At 57.4% G+C, this 19,188-nt stretch overlaps 1 protein-coding gene and 2 long non-coding RNA genes across 7 annotated transcripts in view; 2 read left to right on the top strand and 1 right to left on the bottom strand.

Annotated features, from left to right (window-relative positions):
• TTLL1 (tubulin tyrosine ligase like 1) overlaps positions 1-5,190 on the top strand; it is a 31,684-nt gene extending 26,494 nt beyond the window's left edge. For 3 of the 5 annotated variants that reach the window (XM_042993452.1, XM_042993448.1, XM_042993450.1), the window contains exons 12-13: positions 42-205; positions 4,822-5,188. In XM_042993452.1, the coding sequence (XP_042849386.1) occupies positions 42-205; positions 4,822-4,951 (294 nt within the window). In that variant the 3' untranslated portion in view covers positions 4,952-5,188. Of the gene's footprint in view, positions 1-41; positions 206-4,821 lie in introns of all 5 variants that reach the window. The other 2 variants (XM_042993451.1, XM_042993449.1) reach the window with 2 other exon arrangements.
• On the bottom strand, positions 201-8,112 carry LOC122240485. Its single transcript, XR_006220280.1, has 4 exons — positions 7,958-8,112; positions 1,014-1,196; positions 691-750; positions 201-596 (listed from the first exon to the last, which is right to left on the bottom strand). It is a non-coding gene; the product is annotated as an uncharacterized LOC122240485 (long non-coding RNA).
• An 87-nt stretch (positions 8,113-8,199) lies between these two features.
• LOC122240486 lies at positions 8,200-18,894 on the top strand. Its single transcript, XR_006220281.1, has 2 exons — positions 8,200-8,318; positions 18,588-18,894. It is a non-coding gene; the product is annotated as an uncharacterized LOC122240486 (long non-coding RNA).
• Positions 18,895-19,188: the final 294 nt, after the last annotated feature.

Raw genomic sequence — 19,188 nt, 5'->3', positions numbered from 1 at the left:
GCCAGTGATCCACGTGAAGAGTGATTCCTTTCCTCTCGTAGGTAAACGCGTCCCCGTCTCTCACCTCCAGCACCGCCAACGACCGAATCCTTAAGTATAACCTGATCAATGACACCCTCAATATCGCAGTCCCTAATGGCGAGATTCCAGACTGTAAATGGAACAAATCACCCCCGAAGGAAGTTCTTGGCAATTACGAAATTCTGTAAGTTTGCGTGCGGACCGGGCAGCCGTCCTCGTGTGTGTCAGACGGAGGGGTGGCAAGGCCCAGCTTGGATTTTCTGGTTGTGTGTGGACTTGCCTTGTTTGGGCTGAGTCTTTCTTTTACTAACGGTGTTCCGGGATAGATCACATTGTCGCGAAAGAACGGGTATTAAACTAAGGTCTTTGTCTAGGCCTTTTGTTTGATAAGTATTCATGAAGCGTTTGCCACACGCTGGGCACCTTGTAAGGTGGGAACAGGAGATCTCTGTGGCTTACCTCCCACCCCCCCACCCCGGGCCCAGCTCGCACCCAGGCCCCGCCACTTGGAGATGTATGACATTGAGGAACTCTGCAACTCTTTGAGCCTCAGTTTGTGCGCCTTTTGCGTGGGGCTGTGGTGCAGAGGGAAAGACAAGAAATGGTAACAATAGTAGCAGGCAGTTGAGGGCTGACCACATGCCAGAAACTGCCAAGGGCTTGACTCACGTGTTTCCGTGCTTCGTTCCCCCAGCCCCCTCCTGAGGTCAGTGTCATCATTAGCTCCACCTTAGGCATGTGGAGACAAAGGTTTAGAGAGGTGGTGTGGCCCATCGGCAGTGACAAAAAGTGGGAGCAGCGTCAGGAGGGCAGTGGATACATGAAGTACCACTCGTTCGTACCACGGGGTAGTGGGTGGCCACTGACACGTGGCCCCGGAGCTCTGCCATGGGGCCGGGGACGCTGAGGGAGGAAAGCGCATCCCAGAATCCTTGTTAAACGGGCAGTGGCCTCAGCCCCCCCCCCCCCCCCCGCCCCCAGCGTGGACATACGTCTGTGTGTCGGGCTGCCTCCGTGAGCGTGGGCGAGCCCGGAAACATGGAGGGCCGCGCATCAGCTTGTCCACACGGATGTTGCCGCCACGAGCCGTGAGGTGTGGAAGGGAGCCGGAGAGAAAAGGGAGATAGCGTCCCGAACTGGAAGGGGCCCGTGTGTCAGGTTCACGTTACGTATTTCTGTGAAAGTAAAAACGCGTGTTTAATGTTTCAAGAAAACAAGGGAAGAAATTTGTAGTGAACTTCTCGCAGCACAAGGTCCCAGGCCCCCAGTTGGAGGCGCTGCGGGCGGGGGGGCTTGGACCGCAGAGCCTCTGCCCTGCGTGGTGTCGATGATGGGCGAGTGGTACAGGGGAGGGTGGAAGGTCAGCTCCGCAGACAAGAGTGTGGAGCCTCCAAGGGCGGCGGAGGGGAGCTTCAAGCGCGAGCGCTCGGTGCCCTTGACCGTTTTCTCCAGCCACGGTCAGCTGCCTGGTCCGAGTGCAGGGTGAGCAGAGGGTGGGAAGTGAGCCGCTCCGGGGGCTTGTCAGGCAAGGAGGATGGCGAGAGAGGAGGACGGTGGGAGGGGTGGGAGGTGATCCGAGATCCCGGTGGTTGGAGTCGCTGGGGTGGGGACGCCCGGGAAGCGAGCGGGAGAGGAGCAGTCAGGGTGAGCGTCTGCGGTCCGGGTTTTGCAGGAACGGCGGTTGCTGAACGGGACAAGGTCAGGTGCCGTGGGAATGGTCTGAGCTGGGGGAGGACAAGGTCGTGGGGGGAGGGGGCGCAGGGTCAGGGAACTGGGGTCTCCTCTGTTTGGTCATTGCGGTCGCCGGGGTTGTGAGCCAGGAGCCCAAGCCTTAAGCAGTTAGGGGCAGTGCCGTGGAGGGTTCTGGGTAACCGTGCAAGGAGGGTGGTGGGTCCTCCCGACCCGGGAAGGAGGTTTTGACCAGCGGGGCTCACTCCAGGCCCAGGGGCATGATGGGTGGGAGAGAGAGCACCCCTACGGGTGGGGCTGCAGGGAAGCAACGTCTTCAGGGAGAGCCAGGTTTTAGCACGGGAAGGTGCAGGGGACGTTTCCAGGATGAGGCCGAGGACTCGGGTTTGCTGGCGACGGAGATCTGAGGGCGCGAAGGAAGAGTTTGGGGGGGGGGGGGTCAGACTGGAGCGTGTGCGGGGCCTCCGGGGGTGGCAGCGAGGGACGTGCAGGGTGACGTGGAGGAGACGGGGGGCTGAGCCCCGACAGCCTCTGAGACAGGTGGGGGCAGAGCGTGGGGAGGAGTCTTGCCTCTCGCCAGCAGCGTGAGGGACCTGGATCCGCGAGCTCCCAGCCCAGGGTGGTGGGTGGCGGGGCTGCCGGGAGCCCGCGGAGGAGGGTGGCAGACACTCTGCTCCCCGTTGAAGATGCGGAGGTCAGAGCCTCCCCGCGGTTAGGTGAAGAGACGGAGAGGTGACCCCCCCTCCCCCCACCAACCCACTCAGCTGCCCTCTCCCCGCCCCACACGTAAGGAAGGCTCCAGCCCAGAGCTGATAGTTCCAGACGCTTCCACTCAGGACTGCTCCCCGTGCTTCAGATGACCCTGTTTGTGGCTCACAGCCTCGGCCTCCCTCCCGCAGCAGGAGGCTGGGCCCCGGCTTCCTGCCCAGCTAAGTGCTCTGCCTTCCTGGAGTGTTGCTCCCAGCGGTCCTCCGGGGGTGCCGGCAGGAGGAGGAGGAAGCCGGGGTGCCAGTGAACTGCCCAAGGTCACAGGGCTGCTGCTGCCGCCGGCCCCCAGAAATAGGCGCTCTGGTCGCCCTGATTGTCGTCCTGGCCTTCAAGCCATGAGGCCCCGCCCCCTGTGCCTGCGGCCTCCAGGCCCAGGTCTGAAGGTGCTGGGTATACTCGTACAGGCCTCAAAACACTGCCTGAACCCTGCCGATGACGGCCATCCACTTGTCAAAAAGCCAGGGGGAGGGGCGCCTGGGTGGCTCAGTCGGTTGGGCAACCAACTCTGGATTTCATATCAGGTCATGATTTTGCAGTTCGTGGGATCGAGCCCTGCATTGGGCTCCAAGCTGACGGCACAGAGCCCGCTTGGGATTTTCTCTTTCCTTCTCCTGCTGTCCCTCCCCTGCTGTGCGAGCTCTCTCTCTCGGTCTCTCTCCCTCTCTCAAAATAAGTCAACTGAAAAAAAAAAAAAAGCCAGGAGGAAAGCCTGCTGGAATGGGAGGGGGCCCTTGAAAACCCTCCTGCCTGATTCTCCTCCATCGGGGGCCATCCCACCCCTGGGAACAGCTCGTCCCAGATGCCAGCTGCTTGCCAAATGCTTGTTTCTGTCAGGTTTGCAAGCTGCACACACCAGCACAAATGCACAGTGAGACTGGTAATCCCTGTGTGGGTCTCCCCCCACCCCATCATTCAGCACATTCTCACTGCACACCCGCCCCAGAGCGAGGTGCTGGGGCAACTGCGAGCCAGACGGATGGGGTCACTCCGGCCCTTAGGTCAGCAGCACAGGCACAGAACCGGCAGCAGGTGCCAACGGGTGGGTGCTGACATGCGAACGGGGCGTCCAGGGGCTCTAGCAGTCCCTGGGGTGGAGAGGGGCCTGGGAGGACCCCCCACAGGCGGACCCTCCAGCATCCCTGGGGAGTCCTCCCTTCGGCATCATCTCTCCTTAGGGAGACGGGGGAGACGGGGGTCCCCCGTTGTTGCCCTGATCCCCATCCCGACAGAGAGAAGCCCAACAAACTGGCCTTCCCCCTCCTTGCCCTTCCTTCTCAGCCCCCAGTTTGCCACCAGAAGCACGATGCAGAGACTGTGTTCTGCAGCTTGAGAAGCTTCTGTCCCACACCACACTCTGATTCTGGGAATAAACATTTAACAGAAATATACCCTTTTCCCAAAGTGAGCAAAATTCAGCCAACGCGACATAACTCAGCATCTTAGTCCCTGTTGCATTTGGCACGGATGTCTGCTTATCACAGAGGGTCCTCAGTCAGGGCGTGGCCACCAAATGACCCCCGTGAATGAGGTTTCACAGCATACAGAAAGTGGGGATCGTAAGGCCCGCTGTTCTGAGTCAGGAGGGTGATGTGAAGTCACGGTGGGGAGAGGAGACCTCGTTCGCCAGAGCCTGCACCTGCCAGGGCCGGCGAGCGGTGCAGTGGGGTTTCTCCACCCTCATGGACCCCGTAAGAGAGGCTCATCGTGGCGAGAGGGGCCAGGGACTGCCCCGATAGATGTCATCATCGGGCGGGAGCGTCCAGGGTTCCAGCTCAGTTCTTTCCAAGGCGAAAGCCCAGGCTCTGTTTCCTACACAGATCATGCGCTTTCCTACACGGGCCTGGTGCGCGAATGTTAGTGGAGAGGGGCGGGTAAGTCGAGGCTGGTGGAGGCGGGATCTAGCCTTTCTTGGGAGGGCCCTGCTTTCTTGTGAGCCTCTCCCTGTCCTGGCCCCCTCCTCCCGGGTGGGTCATTCACACCCCGTTCCCGATCTCAACCGGGGTCAGTCATAACCTGCCCCCAGATGCTGTGCGTAAAAATATTTCCGGACGTCAGCTTTCTCCCTCACCACCCTGGTGTCTCACTCATGTTTCCCTTGGGGTCATTGCGCCGTTCCATCTGGTAGCCTTTTATAAGATGTCAGCTGTTCTCGAAAACAGTTTAACAAGGCAGCACGCCTGCGCTCTGTGGCCTCGGGCAGGGTTTGGTGGGCTGGGGGAGCGCAGGGTGGGGGCCGGGCCGCTTCCCTGGCTGCTGCGGGATTCGCCACGCCGCCGCTCAGTGGCCAGTGGCCGTGCGTGGCATTGCTGCTGCTGGACCCTGAAGATGTCCCTCTGTTTCCAGCTATGATGAAGAGCTGGCGCAGGGCGACGGGGCTGACCGGGAGCTGAGAAGTCGCCAGGGCCAGTCGCTGGGGCCCAGAGGGGGCCGATCGAGAGACTCGGGGAGAACCGTCCTCACAACCTGGAAGTGACCACCAGGAGGCGCAGAAGACCGCAGCCCGACCCTCCCACATGCTCCCCACACCTGGGCCTATTTTGAAATTTCCTTTTTTCTAGAGCTTTTTTTCCTTTCGTAAGCCCTGTAAATAAATAAAGGCACTTCTTTGGAAGGTTAAGGAGTGTCTCGCGAGGGAGAGGGGCCCTGCTTCTCCATCTCTCTCGCACGGTACTTCGGACCCAGACGGGGGGATTTTTCCCACCCCAAGCGATTCTGCGCGTCTCCGGCTGGTGCTGGGTGTCCTACGATTTAACTCAATTCTGACACCATCTGCCTGGAGATGGCGTCGGATCCCACGGGTGAAGGGCCCACGTCCCGCGAGACGGCCCCTCCCGCGCCCCCACTGATGCGCTTTTGAAGTGACGGTGGGGGTCCGGGGCCCACAGCCAAGAAAGAATTCTTGAGACGTCTTTGGTGCGAAAAGGTGATTCTGTTAAAGCACGTGGACAGGACCCTGGACAGAAAGCTGCACTGGGGTCGTGAGGCGTGACTGGTTCTATACCACAGAGTTAGGGGAGGCGAGGGAAGGCCAAAGGGAGGCCTCCAAAAGGACTTTCAGGGGCTCCTGGGTGGCTCATTCGGTTAAGCGTGGACCTCGGCTCAGGTCATGATCTCACGGTTCTTGAGCCCGAGCCCCGCGTCGGGCTCTGTGCTGACAGCTCAGAGCCTGGAACCTGCTTCCGATTCCGATTCCGGGTCTCCCTCTCTCCCTGCCCCTCCCCGGCCCCCTCTCTCTCAAAAATGAATAAACATTTAAAACTTTTAAAAAACAAAAGGACTCTCATTGCTAAGGAGGATTCCTAGGATACCTGAGCCTTTGCTTGTCAAGCTAAGATTGTTTTTTTTTTCCCTCCAGCAAGCAAAGCATTAACCTTAAGACCCCAGGGGCTTCCTGGAGGAATGTTCTCCTCTGTATTTGCCTCAGGTATCTGTCATTGCGCTGCAGGTTACAAGGACGCGTAATTTTATCTACATTTTCTTCTTGCCTTAGTTCCCCACAGCACTCTGGAGGGGAGGGTGACGTTAGGGCTCCAGGAAACGGAGGCTCGGAGGCTCGTAGGTTTCTGGAGCTTGCCTTGTTTTTCTTGTAAATCGTTAAAACAGTTGCAGACTGACGGAGCCTCCTATCCTGCAGGACCTCGATCTCTATCAGGTAATCATTTGTGCTTTCCTTTTTTAGCTTTAGGGCTCCCTCAACCAGCCCCCTCCAGGCCACCCCGGAGCCCCAGCCACCGCTCAGCCTTTAGCACAAACTGGTTCGTTCGAATCCGAAAAACGCCCATTTCAACCTTTGCTATCTGGAGCTATTTCAGGAACTGGGAACACACGAAACGTGATAACAAAGTGATGTCCCTGTAGCTCCTGGAAAGCAAATTAACAAGGGTTTTTTTTTTTTAGGAACCGTGTGACAACCAAATATATGTTGCTTATAAACCCCAGCGCCCCATTCTATTTCATTAGAGCTGGAAGAATGGATTCACAAGCGGAGGAGACCAGCTCCTTCCGCAGAGCGTACCAGCCTCGGCGTGTGATTTGGTTTTTTACGAGGTCTTCACGTTTTGAAAATACCGCACGAACTTCAAAAACAAAACCTGACTCTCTCCCCTGCCGCTGTGCCAAAGCGAGGTACTGAACCTGACAGCCGTCTTGGCTTCCTTCCCTTGCACTTGACTCTGAGGGAAACCTGCCCCTGCAAATACTGGTCCGTAATTTATCTTTACGAAGGCCTTTGTCTGTCGGTGCTGTCGGAAGACACCCGTTTCCGTCACTTGGGTTTTGTAGGTGAGTCTGTCAGATGGGCCCAGACGGTTCCCGCCCCGTGGCTTACGTGACGTCAGCATCTGGGTTTGCCGCAGGCCTGGGGGGTGGGGGGGTAAGCACTGTCCGAGGCCATCAGCCAGGACAAGCTCTGGGTGTGGTGTGTGGACACGATGCCACCCTGGACGCTAAGTGACCCAGAGGAAGACACGGGAACACCTGAGTCAGTTGGGCAGAGTGACTGACGCATGTTCTAACTTTGAGACGCGGGTTACTTTTTTCTTAATTTGTTTTAAGTTTATTTCTTTTTGAGAGCAGGGGAGGGGCAGAGAGAGAGGGAGACAGAATCCGAAACCGGCTCCAGGCTCTGAGCGGTCAGCACAGAGCCCGACGCGGGGCTCGAACTCACAGACCGCGAGATCATGACCTGAGCCGAAGTCGGCCGCTTAACCGACTGAGCCACCCGGGCGTCCCTGTGGGTTACTTTTAGTAAGAGCCTTTCACTTGACCTTCCTGCCGGACACCTGTTTGCTGATGCTTCAGTCACCGTCTTGAATCTATCTTTAGAACTCCCCCCCTCTGCTTTTTGGTTCCGGTGTTAGTCACAGGATCTGTTCTCATGCTATTGTCCCGAGGACATAAGAGATCGGGCTCTTTCCCGTACCCAGGTGTGAACGCACGTCAGGCTTGGATGTCGTGTCGCGTGTGTATGCGCGCTCCCGTGTGTTAGGGAAAAGGGCCTTTTACGTGGTAGGACGGAAAGGGACAGAGGTACAGTGTGAATATCAAACCAGCATCCGGATGAATTGCACTGGGGGGGGAGGGGGTTGTCTGCGGTGCTCACTTTAAGCCCGAGAAGCTTCCCCCTTAATGACGGGACTTGTATGTGCGTCTCGTGCAGCCCTCGATTTCACGTCCAGTGTTGACGGCGGGTGCGGCTTTGAGTTTGAGTTTGAGTCAGACCTGGGCTTGAGGCCTGGCTCTGCCATTTATTAGTTTGTCCCAAGGCAGTCAGTCGGTGGATCTTGGGACCTTCTCTTCCTAGCGTGCAGAAAGGGGATTAAGTATATTTGCTTCAGGAACAAGCAGGGCCCTGGTCCCCGGGTCCTGGCTCTGACTGCGGCCGCTCACCCCGGGGCGGGGGCGGCCTCCGGGCCTGGCTCCAGGCTCCTGCACGCAGCCTTTCCCCCCACGAGTTCCTACAACCCGGCTAATCACTTACTGGTGGTTCTGCTCTCAGTGTATCCCGGACAAGGGTGGAGTCAGTCCCTGGCGGGGAGCGGTGACCTCAGCCTGAGCACGGAGGGCAGCCCCGTCCCATCAGGAGTGAGGTGCTTAGTTTGCCGACGACCGGGTTGCTAGGTGAGAGCGAGTGTCTGCTAAATAGATTTGTCACATGTTGACTGTTCCATTAGTGACATCAGATGTTTCCTCTGAGCTTCTGGAACACAGGAGGGTGGGAAGTGCGCGATGGCCGAAGCAGGCCGGGAGAACAGCGGCTGTAAACGCGGCTCATGGCCGGGCCCAGGGCTCCAGCAGTGGTCCTCGCGTGGATTCGTCCAGATGGCACTTGGCGCTTTCTTGTCAGCTTCCATTATTTCCCTTTGGATGGGCACTGCGGGGGGGGGGGGGGGGGGGGGGGGCGCAGGTTCCCAAAGTCTGAGGGTCAATTTCACCGTGATTCTTTTTTGTTCAAAGTTTATTTTGAGAGAGAGAGAGAGTGAGTATGCGTGCACCCGAGAGAGAGAGAGAGAGAGAGAGAGAGAGAGAGAGCGGGGGGGTGGGGGGAGGGCAGAGAGAGATGGGGAGAGAGAGAGAATCCCAAGCAGGCCCCGCACTGTCCGCTTGGAGCCACCAACTGTGACGTCACGGCCCGAGCAGAAATCAAGATTCAGACGCTTAACTGACTGAGCCACCCAGGCGCCCCCGCAATGATTCTTGGTTTGATTTGTTTGGTTTTTCCCAGACTACATTCATCATTTGCCTACTTGGCAAACTGGGTGCTGAAGCTGGGAACGAAGATGTCTTCCTGAAAGTCTCCCCTCCCCCCCCAGCCCCTAAGCCTGGTGACAGCCTCCTCACTTAGCCTCCTCTCCCTCCCCCCCTCCCCCCCCCCCACCTCCCACCTGGACCCCTGCCAGAGCCCCCACCGGTCTCAGCCTGCAGCCCCCTCCCAGCCAGTCAGGCTCCACCCTCCAGCCAGTAGGATTTTTCCGGAATTACGGCCATTTCTCCCCAGCGTGTGGTGGTTCTACAAGCCTCTTGTCCTTGGGGGGATTCAGGAAGCCCTCCGTGCACGCTCTGTCCACCAGCCCCAAACCCACGTGACTCTTCTCTGCCTGGGCCATCTGTCCTCCCTCTGGGTCCTGTTTCCAGCTCTGCCTCCTCTCCCGGCCAGCCCAGGGGGCCTTCCTCCAGGCCACCTGGCCCTCGGTCTCCCCAGCATCAGGCTGTCACCCTCCCACAGGCCAGGGAGGCAGAGGAGGGTCTGCTGCAGGCACCCTGGCCAGCTTGTCTTCGGGCCCAGCACCTGGTTCTGCTCAGTGACCAGGCACCCACAAGGTGTCCACTGTGTCATTGGACAGGTGCTGCCCTCAGGGCATTTCAGGCCCCTTCGTGAGGCAACAGGGCCATCGTCCGATTTTGTTGCCTGTTTCTCATTTGGGAGGGTGATGTGTTTTTTTAATATGTTTTTAATGTTTATTTTTTTTTGAAAGCGAGAGAGAGAGAGACAGAGCGTGAGCAGGGCAGGGGCAGAGAGAGAGAGGGAGACACAGAGTCTGAAACAGGCTCCAGGCTCTGACCTGTCAGCACAGAGCCCGACGTGGGGCCTGAACCCATGAACCACGAGACCGTGACCTGAGCGGAAGTTGGACGCTTAGCCGAATGAGCCACCCAGGCTCCCTAGACAATGTATTTTTACATTCTTCTCACATATCTTCTGTTTTATCCCAGCCTGAACTATATTGTATCTCCTGTGCTTTTAAGTTGCAAATAGAATTTCCATACGTTGGCGCCTGGAAGTGTTCAGAACGGTCCATCTCACGCTCACTGGTGCCTCATATAGAAACAGAGCCTGGGGGACTGCGGTGTCCCCTGTAGGGAGCCACAGGCTTCGCCTGACTGCCACTTGCCCAAAAAAAATTTTTTTTTCATTTTCGAGTTTAACCCCCTTGATTTTCCTTCCATAAAAACGCTGCCTGGAAGCTCCAGCTGGACCCAAGGTTCTCTTTCCAGGTCCTTGGGTGGATCTTCAGAGACTGAGTTCCTGAGCACAGCCTCCTTCCAGGGCTCAGGCGAGGAAGCTATAGCTTGGACGGGACTTCGAAGGTGGCCGGACAGAGGGCCCAGGTGGCCGTGTAGGCCCTGGCCCAAGTGTAGCAGGCCTCACTGACCACCGCTGGTGGCAGCTTCCTGGGCGGGGGGTGGGACCAGGCATGCTCCACAGAACTGCGGTGGCAGGGGCCAGTGGGGCCTCGCTGGCCTCGTCCCTCGTGACCATTCCCCCATCCCCCACTGCCCCCAGCCTCTCCCCCCCACCCCCCCACCCCGAGCTGCTTTACCTAGAGCACCCCCAAGGGGTCAGGTGCTGGAACCCTGGTGCCTCCTGGGGAGAGGGGACCGTGAGAGCTCTCTCCTGCTGGGGGTCTCACCACTCACACGGTGGCCTGATTCCCATTCTGGCTGGAACAGCGAGGTGGACTGGCACAGGGTTCCAACTGTGTCCCCGTCCACCCGCCCACGGAGCAGCGTGCTGCGGCCGCCTTCCGTCCCAGGCCTTAGGCCCTGCTGGCCCGCGGTGGTTCGGAAAAGACATCTTAAAATGGGGGCTCCGAGAGCTCTTCCAGCTGGAGAGACCAGAGGACTTCTGTCCTCTGACGTTGTCCCCGAGGAACAGAAAGTAGCCCTGATGGCCAGGAGGAGTAGGCCTGGTCCTCACAGCGCGGGGGCCTCCCGTGGAATATAAACACTTACACGGAATATCAGCGTCCAACAAGGCCGCTAACGGATCATCAAGACGAAGACAAGACCCCTGGGTCATCACTGAACACGGACGACAGCATGAACATCGTTCAGGCCACAGAAGGACCAAGCCTCCCCGGCCCGGCTGCAGGAGCGCCGGCTGCTTCACCGGCCCCGGCTCCGGACAGGACCAGGCTCCCTTCCCTGTGGATGAAGATCATCCAGAACCCCCCTTCCTGCCAGCGGCCGGTCCGGAGCAGACCCCCGCCTCCTCAGGCCCCCCACAGCCCCAGCTCCCCCCACACGCCGCAGGTCCTTTGGGTGCCTGGTCACTGGGCAGAACCAGGTGCTGGGGTCCTCCAGGCCCCAGGCGATCGCCCCTCCAGCCTTGGTGGGGAGAACGCAAGAACACAGAGCACGTGTGACAGGTTCCTGTGGCGGACTTCGTTACTTTTGACAAGGCCAAGTGTTAAGAAAGATGGACGTCTTCCCCGAGGTCGGCAGGGGCCCCGTTGAATCTTGGAGGACAGGGAAACACATTCTTCTCTTCAGCAGGCGCTGTGAGTGGCGAGCGGGGAATCAGCCAGGGGATACCTGGCCGGGGCTTCTCTGCACACGAGCCCCGCGCCTCCCTCCCCTACGGTTACATTGCGCAGCTTGCAAACTGCTTCTCTCACCAAGCCCGAGGGGCCTGCTGAGAAATCATCATCATCATCGAATGCCAGCACCTCATCTGGGAACCAGGGGACGCGGCTGGTCCTTCACTGTGGGCGGAGCTTCCCAAGGTCACACAGCCGTTGAAGGGCACGGACCTGGCAAATGTAACTTCCCACCGGCTCTTTCCAGCACAGGGCGCTGTCTGCTAGGGAAGGGCTTCCTTTTCACGTGGAAACAGCAGGTCACTGTCGCCGCGGGACAGTGTCCAGGAACTGACACTGAAGATGATAACCCAGAGATCCTGGCTGTCACTCTCCGTGGATGAGGTGTGGGAGGCACACGAGGGAGCCTGCAGGGGGTAACGGAACAAGGACAGAATCGGGGCAGAAGAACCAGCTCTCTCCCGGCCCCCCTGCTTTCTTGCTGTGCGCCTGTGGGGAAGTTACTTAGCTTCTCTGAGCTTTGTTTCCTCGGCTGCAGGGTGGAGATAATAGCCTGTGCCCGCCCACCTCAGAGAGTCATGGAGAGAAAAGGAAGATAACGGTTGTAAAAGTGCCAAATCACTATCAGCTTTTTGCTACAACTGTTTTGCTACACATTTTTGCTACCCCTTTGAAGTATCCGCGCCTGCCCCTCAAGGAGTTCACGAGCTGTTTCTTGTAAAGACCAGGCCTATGCAGCAATGAAAGAGACAGCAGAGGCTCAGTGCGAGAGAAGCAGCATGGCAACCTGGGGCGGCTTCCTGGAGGAGGAGGAGTTTGAGCTGTGCCTTAAAGAATGAGTGGAAACTGCATGGAAGGCGGGGGAATGGTGAGGGCTAATTGCAGAAAGATGGCTCGGGGCCATATCACGAAGGATACTGGATGCCAGGCTAAAGAACTCGGACCTATTCCACAGGCACTAGGGAGCCATTGAATGTTTTTGAGGAGGGACAAGATTGGTGTCCTTAGAGATGTGAGTCTGGGGGCTGTTTTGGAGGATGATGGAGATGGGAAGGGGCGGGAGGGAAGCACAGCAGTGGAGAGCTGAGGAGGTGAACTCAGGGTGTGCAGGTGGGAGGGTGGGGGGGTGGCGGGAGTGGCTTCGGCACACCTGGGCGAGAGGGGCTCGGGAGGCAGGAGCGATTCTCAGTTGCCCAGCAGGCGGCGTTTGTGTGAAAGGGGTTTGAGCCTTGAAAGCAGAGTTAAGGAAACGGGGCAAAATGGAGTTAACTCGAGTGCATCCGATCCTCGAACCACGCAGGTTTGACCTGCACGGGTCTACGTATTCATCGGTGGCTTTTTCTCCATCAGTACAGTAGCGTAAACGTTATTTTCTCTTGCCTGTGATACAGTTTCTTCTCTCTAGCTCGCTTTGCTGTGAGAACACGGTATATAACCAATACATATCGAATGTGTGTTGATCAGCTTGTTTGCGCTACCAGTCAGGCTTCTGATCAGCAGGAGTTACGCTTTGGGAGAGCCAGAAGTCACAGGCGAAGTTGCGACTGCTGGCGGGAGGGCGGTTGTCCGCCCGCCCGACCCCTCGCTGTTCAGTGTCAGCCACGCTTTCCAGGAGACGTTCAGTGAGGCCCCGCTCCTCGTGACTGTGAAATAACACCGCTTCCGGGTCACGGCGCTGGGTCGTGAACAGTGAGAAGGTCACCGGCTCCTGAATCGGGGACTCGTGGAAAAGGAAATCAGAGCTTTCCGACTGAGAGGGAAAAGAAATGTGTCGGAAAACTGACTTCTAGGCAAACTCTTGTTGGTACGAAGGTGTCCCCGACAGAAATCTCTCTCCAGCGAGCCGACGTCCCTGCCTTTCCACGGAGTCCCCCGGTGTTGGAGGGGCGTCGACCGTTTGATCAGCAGGCCCTGGGGCCCAGCCGTGAACAGGACAGGCAAGTCCCCACTTAGCAGAGATCATTCTAACGTTTATTTATTTTTGAGACAGAGAGAGACAGAGCATGAGCGGGGGAGGGTCAGAGAGAGGGAGACGCAGAATCTGAAACAGACTCCAGGCTCTGAGCTGTCAGCACAGAGCCCGACGCGGGGCTCGAGCTCACGGACCGCGAGATCATGACCTGGGCCGAAGTCGGCCGCTTAACCGACTGAGCCACCCAGGCGCCCCAGCAGAGGTCATCCTAAAGGGGAGAGAAAGGAACAACGCCAAGGACGGGGAGAGATGCAGTGACGCGGACGGAGGGCAGGCACTGAAGGTCATGAAGGAGGTGCCATGAAGGGCCCGAGCTGAGTGTGGCTGGGCAGGGGTGGGCGGGGCCAGTGGGCCAGAGAGGCCAGCCCTCAGGGTTGTGTCTGGACCGATGCTCAGGATCAGGGGGGCCCGTGAGCTGCTTGGGGCTTTGGGAGGGCTGGCTGCGGGACACAGGTGATTTCCTCGGGGGTCTGGAAAGAGCTGATGCTCGCGCTACATGGGCCCCTCCCCCACGTTGGCCCAGTTGAGACCAGAGCGGAGAGACTGTGAGGCTGAGTTACTGAGGCGGAGTCCCCTTGCAAGAAGGACCGTGAGCTTGCAAGGCCAGGGTGTGGGGGCTGCCCACTTTCTCGATTTCCCTGGTCCCGACCGTTCGGTTCTTCCTTCCATTCCACTGTCCTTCCTCTCTGTGCTACCGTTAGCCTGAGCTGTCTAGACACGGCCTCTGATGCCCGCAGCCCACAGCATCCTCACCTATAAAAAGGTCACTGTGGTTTCAGTAAGGGACACAGAAGTGTCACCTGAATGATGGAAGGCGGCGGTCTGGAGAGAGAGGAGATGCTTAGAAATAGCGCAGACAGGACTTGGCGAGGGGATGAGTGAGGAAGGGGGAGAGAGGCGTCAAGGAGGATGCCCAGGTTTCTGGAAGGTTCTTTCAAGGCAGGGGCTCTGCGGGGGAGCAGGGCTCAGCGGAATGAGGACCTTCGGTTTTAGAGACGTTGAACTGTCACGCTGGCAGTTGAGGATTAGGCTGGGCAGTGACACAGAACTGAGGGCCACCAGCGTGGAGATGGGAGGGGTGCCCCAGCAGGTGGCCTGAGGGCAGAGGGCAGCTGTCCTAGGTCAGCCCACAGGAACAGGCAGGGCACGGCATTTCAGGAAAGCCAGGGGTGAGCACTGCACAGGGTCATGGTGCTGAGACCTGGGAGGGGGGGAGGGGGGACACTGGGACTTCACAACTTGGGAGTGCAAGGTCACAGCTCGGCAGGGAGACCCATGAGTGGGCCAGCCACGTAGACAAGTCTTTCAAGTAGGGAGATGCAGGAGAGGAGAGAGGGCGGGACCTCCCGCGGAGTCGTACGCCCAACTAAAGGCTATTACTTTTTATGGCTTTGTTCATTCATGCGTGCATTCGTTCATTCCGCCAATATTTACTGGGTGCTCACTGTGTGCCCAGCTGTTCTAGGTGCTGGGGACACTTCGCTGAAAAAGATGGGCCAGTCCCTGCCATCACGGACCATAAAATCCAGCGGGTGCTTGAGTTTTGTTGAGGTTGCAATTTAAACCGTAAACACTCAATTCAATGATTTTTAGCAAACGTACGGAGTTGGGCAACCACCACAGTCCAATTTTAGAACGTCTCCGTCCCCCGCAAGACCCCCCATGCCTGTTTACAGGAAGTCCCCATTCCTACTCCCAGCCCCTGACAACCGCTACCCTGCTTTCTGTTTCTATAGATGGGTCTTTTTCGGGCATTTCATGTAAATGGAATCCCACAGCATGTGACGTTTTATGTTTAGCTTCCTGTCCTTAGCATGATGTGTTTGAGGTGACAGGATACCCCAGCGTTTCCCCCCTTTTGACTGCTGGGGTACGGGTGGGTAGGGGTGGGGAGAACACATGGTGTTTACCCAGCACCGAGCTGATGGCCCTGGAGTTGTTTTTACTTTGTAGCCACTGTCACGGTTCGTAGCCATTGTGAGTAACACCACTCACCGGCTCTGCATATCTGTGCACCGTCTTTATGTGGACAAAGGTTTTCGTTTCCCCTGGGTAGATATCTAGGAGTAGAGTGGCTGAATCACAGATAAATAAACGTTTTCGGAAGCTGCCAAACTGTTTTCCAAAGCACAGCGCGCCATTTAACGTCCCCGCCAGCGGTGCGTGTTGGATTTATTTTTCTCCACGGCCTCGCCAATACCGACTGTCTTTTACAAATCTTTTGTAATGTTTATTTATTTTTGAGACAGGGAGAGGTAGAGCGTGAGTGGGGGAGGCGCAGAGAGAGAGAGAGACACAGAATCCGAATCCGAGCCGTCAGCGCGGAGCCCGACGCGGGGCTCGAACCCACGAACCGTGAGATCACGACCTGGGCCGAAGCCGGACGCTTAACAGACTGAGCCACCCAGGCGCCCCTTGACAGTCCTTTTACATCTAGCCATCTTTGTGGCTGGGAAGTGATGGGTCTCTGTGCCTTTGATTTGCGTTTCCCTGATGGCTAAGGATGTTGACCTCCTTTTCATGTGCTTATGGAACGTTTGTATGTCTTCTTGAGAGAAACTGTAGTGAAGAGCTGAATTTTTCAGTTCTGGTAGGAGATGGTGACTTATCTCTAATTCCGCGGTGGAAGGTTTCACGGACTCTTCCACGAAGGCCTTACTGATAGCTCTTGTCTACGCTGGTCTCCCCTTTCTCTTAGAATTTAAAGCATAAGTCAGATCGTATCTGAGGCCTCATGCCCTCCAAAGGAACTTCCCCTGGATCTGAGAATAAACTCACGCTCCTCACCCCTCTGGCCTCATCTCCCACCGCCCTCCCATTTCTGCCCCTGCTCGTTTCGCAGCAGCCTCTGAGTGTGCCACACTCTTCCCGGCCCCAGGGCCTTGGCACTGGCGGGCCTCTCTACCTGGAATTCTCTTCCCCTCGCTCTTTGCAGGACTGGCTCCACGGTCTCTTTTCACCTTCTGTTTGCCTCAAAGCACTGATCACCGGCTAGGACCATCTTAGTCAGGTGTTCGCTTGCTTTTTTCTTTTCTCCCCCTTGCAAAGCCTTTGCGAGGGCCACTCCAGCATCCCTCCCCCGGCCCTGGCCCGGCGTCAGGAGGCATGGGATACGGGTCGGCTGGATGACTGACCGAAGGGGACGCAGGTGTCTGCTCCTTTGTGACTGTCCTCACCCTCCAGCCGTGTGGCTCCCGCTGCCCGGGCCTTTGCCATCCATCTCCAGGCGGAGACGAGGCACAGCTCGAGATCAGGGTGACATTCCATCCTCTGTGTCCTTGACGGTCACTTGGTGAAGCATTTTGGGACCGTGTTAGGGCAGCAGGTGCTGGGGGCACCGACAAGCCAGAGCAAGACCAGACGGGGGTCCAAGGAATGGTTTAAAAGTTGAGGAAAGGTCCTCCCAAGAAAAGATTCAAGGGCAACGTGAAGGATCCGAAGGGCTGTAAGGTGAAGAAGAGTCCTATGTAATGGGCAGAGGGCAGAACGGGGAGCCGCGGGCGGAAGGAATGAGGGGGTAGGTGCTGGTTTGGCATAAGCGGGACCTTTCTGTTAGCACTGTCCAGCTCTGGAATGGCTCATCTTCTGAGGCAGTGAGCCCCCTGTCCCAGGGAGAGTCGCCCCTGGGTGTGGTGGGGGGGATACACCATGGAGAAGAAGGTTGGGACAGGTGGCTCGCTGGACCTTTCTGCCTCTGAGCCTCTAGGAATCCCCTAAGCCGAAGGGTGCGTGCCGCACCGTGCCAGCGTCCCGAGGTGGCCTAGAATTTTGATCTGGTGCTTCTGGAAAAGGGGAAAGAGCCACTTTGGGGGTGGGGGGGAGGAAGGAGAGCAGCGTGCGCGTGGCATCCCCAGAACCGGCCAGCAGGGAGAGGAAGGGCTTCCCTCCAAGGCCCTGAGAGTGACTTTGCTGCTCCCTCGCTGATTTGTGGGGGATCCCTCTCCCCCATAGCAGGTCTGCCCCACGAGGGCAAGGGCTTGTGTCATTCACCATGGCATCCCCGGTGCCCAGGACAGTGTCCAGCGTCTGGTTGGTGCTCAATAGACCTGAGTTCAAAGCCCAGTTCTGGAAGCCACCTCCCTGGGAGAATCCCCGCCCACGTTGCTCTCGGTTCCTTGACCTCTGAGTCTGTTTTCCTTGTTTCCTCAGTGTGGGTGGTGACAGGAGGGTGACAGTCATCCCTGCCGGCCAGGGGGTTGCTCTTCTGTTATTCTTAGTAGGTCTTTGTTGTTGGGTCCCGCCTCCCCCATTCCCACCGTCCCCTGGGCAAGGGAAACTTTAAAAAGTTTCCAGGTCCCGCCCCGCCCACCGACTCTTGGAGAAGGTCACCCTGGCTAGTGGAGCCAGAATGTGGGCGAAGGTGAAGGCTGAGTCACGGCCACAAAAACTGAGGGGCGTGTCATGGGGATACGATACCCCAGTTCCGGCCAGGAGGCTGCTGTGTCTCACGCCCCAAGGCAAGGAAGCCCAAACAGAAAGGCTTTGAGAAAGAAAGGAAACAGGGCTGTGAATGGAAAATTTCAACCGACAGCCATCCAGGAATCCCCTTGGTCTGGGGTTGTCTTTGGAGCATCGGTTCCCCACCGGCACCGGGTGGCCCCCTGTCACCTGGCCTAGAGTGGCTTCCCCATTTGTAAATACAGGTGAGCCTCCAGGCATTCCCCACCCCCCCAGGCATCCTTGCTCCGCAGTGTCTAGTCCCAGGGCCACAGCAAACACTGTGCCCACAACCTGGCGTCTTCTTTCGCTCCCACCTCGACCCCCTGAAATCCTGCCCCTTCCTGACGCCCAATTAAAACACCATGTCCTTAGGGCATCATGTCCTTAGGGCATCGGACTCTTGCTTTCGGCTCAGGTCGTGATCTCATCTCATAGTTCTGGGTTCGAGCCCCGCGTCGGGCTCTGTGCTGACAGCTCGGAGCCTGGAGCCCGCTTCGGATTGCTGTGTCGCCCTCTCTCTCCGCTCTTCCCCTGCTCATGCTCTGTCTCTCTGTCTGTCTCTCTCTCCAAAATAAAACATTAAAAATTAAAAAAAAAAATAAAAGAACAAGCTAATTTAAAAAGAGACAACATGTCCTTGAGGCTTCAAAGCATCTTCTGATGCAGCATCTGCCCCCCTCCTCTGCCTGCAGGTGACATTTCAGGCCTCGGTGACCACGACCTGGTGGTCAGCTGGGGTTGCACACTTCCCTCATCACAGGCTCAAGCTCTCCCACACTGGCTCATCTTCTCTTTCTCCCCAGCTCGAATGTGCTCCGGTGGCCTCTCCCATTTTCATGTAACTCTACACGTACTTACCCACATGTCTCGTCTCGTAGGTGCTTTTTCTGACCCTCCGTCTCCAGGGTCCAAAATGACTGCCCACTGAAAAAATACATCAGCGCCCCTTGGTTTTGAGCCAGACGAGCTGACAACTCGGGTCCACGCAAAATCCTGCACCTGGACGCCCATAGGACCTTTACTGCCCATCGCCCAAACTTGGAAGCTACCAAGGTGTCCTTCAGGGGCCGAATGGATACACTGTGTTGCACGGAAGGGGATTTTATCAGAGATAACAAGACGCGAGCTGCCGAGTCACAGAAAAGGCGTAGAGGCAACGTAAGCGCATAAAAAAATCTATTCATCGAGGCGCTTGGGTGGCTCAGTCTGTTAAGCGTGTCTGACTCTTGATTTCCGCTCAGGTCATGATTTCACGGTTCATGAGATCATGAGAGCAAGCCCCACATCTGGCTCTGCACTGACAGCTCAGAGCCTGCTTGGGATTCTCTCTCTCCCCTCCTTCCTTCCTTCCTTCCTTCCTTCCTTCCTTCCTCTCTTTTTCTTTTTCTTTCCCTTTCTTTCTTTCTTTCTCTCTTTCTTTCTTTCTTTCTTTCTTTCTTTCTTTCTTTCTTTCTTTCTTTCTTTCTTTCTTTCTTTCTC

The sequence above is a fragment of the Panthera tigris genome, chromosome B4, assembly GCF_018350195.1.
Source record: "Panthera tigris isolate Pti1 chromosome B4, P.tigris_Pti1_mat1.1, whole genome shotgun sequence".
Taxonomy (NCBI): domain Eukaryota; kingdom Metazoa; phylum Chordata; class Mammalia; order Carnivora; family Felidae; genus Panthera; species Panthera tigris.
Note: the sequence above shows the minus strand (reverse complement) of the source record. Positions and strands in the feature narration are given on the sequence as shown.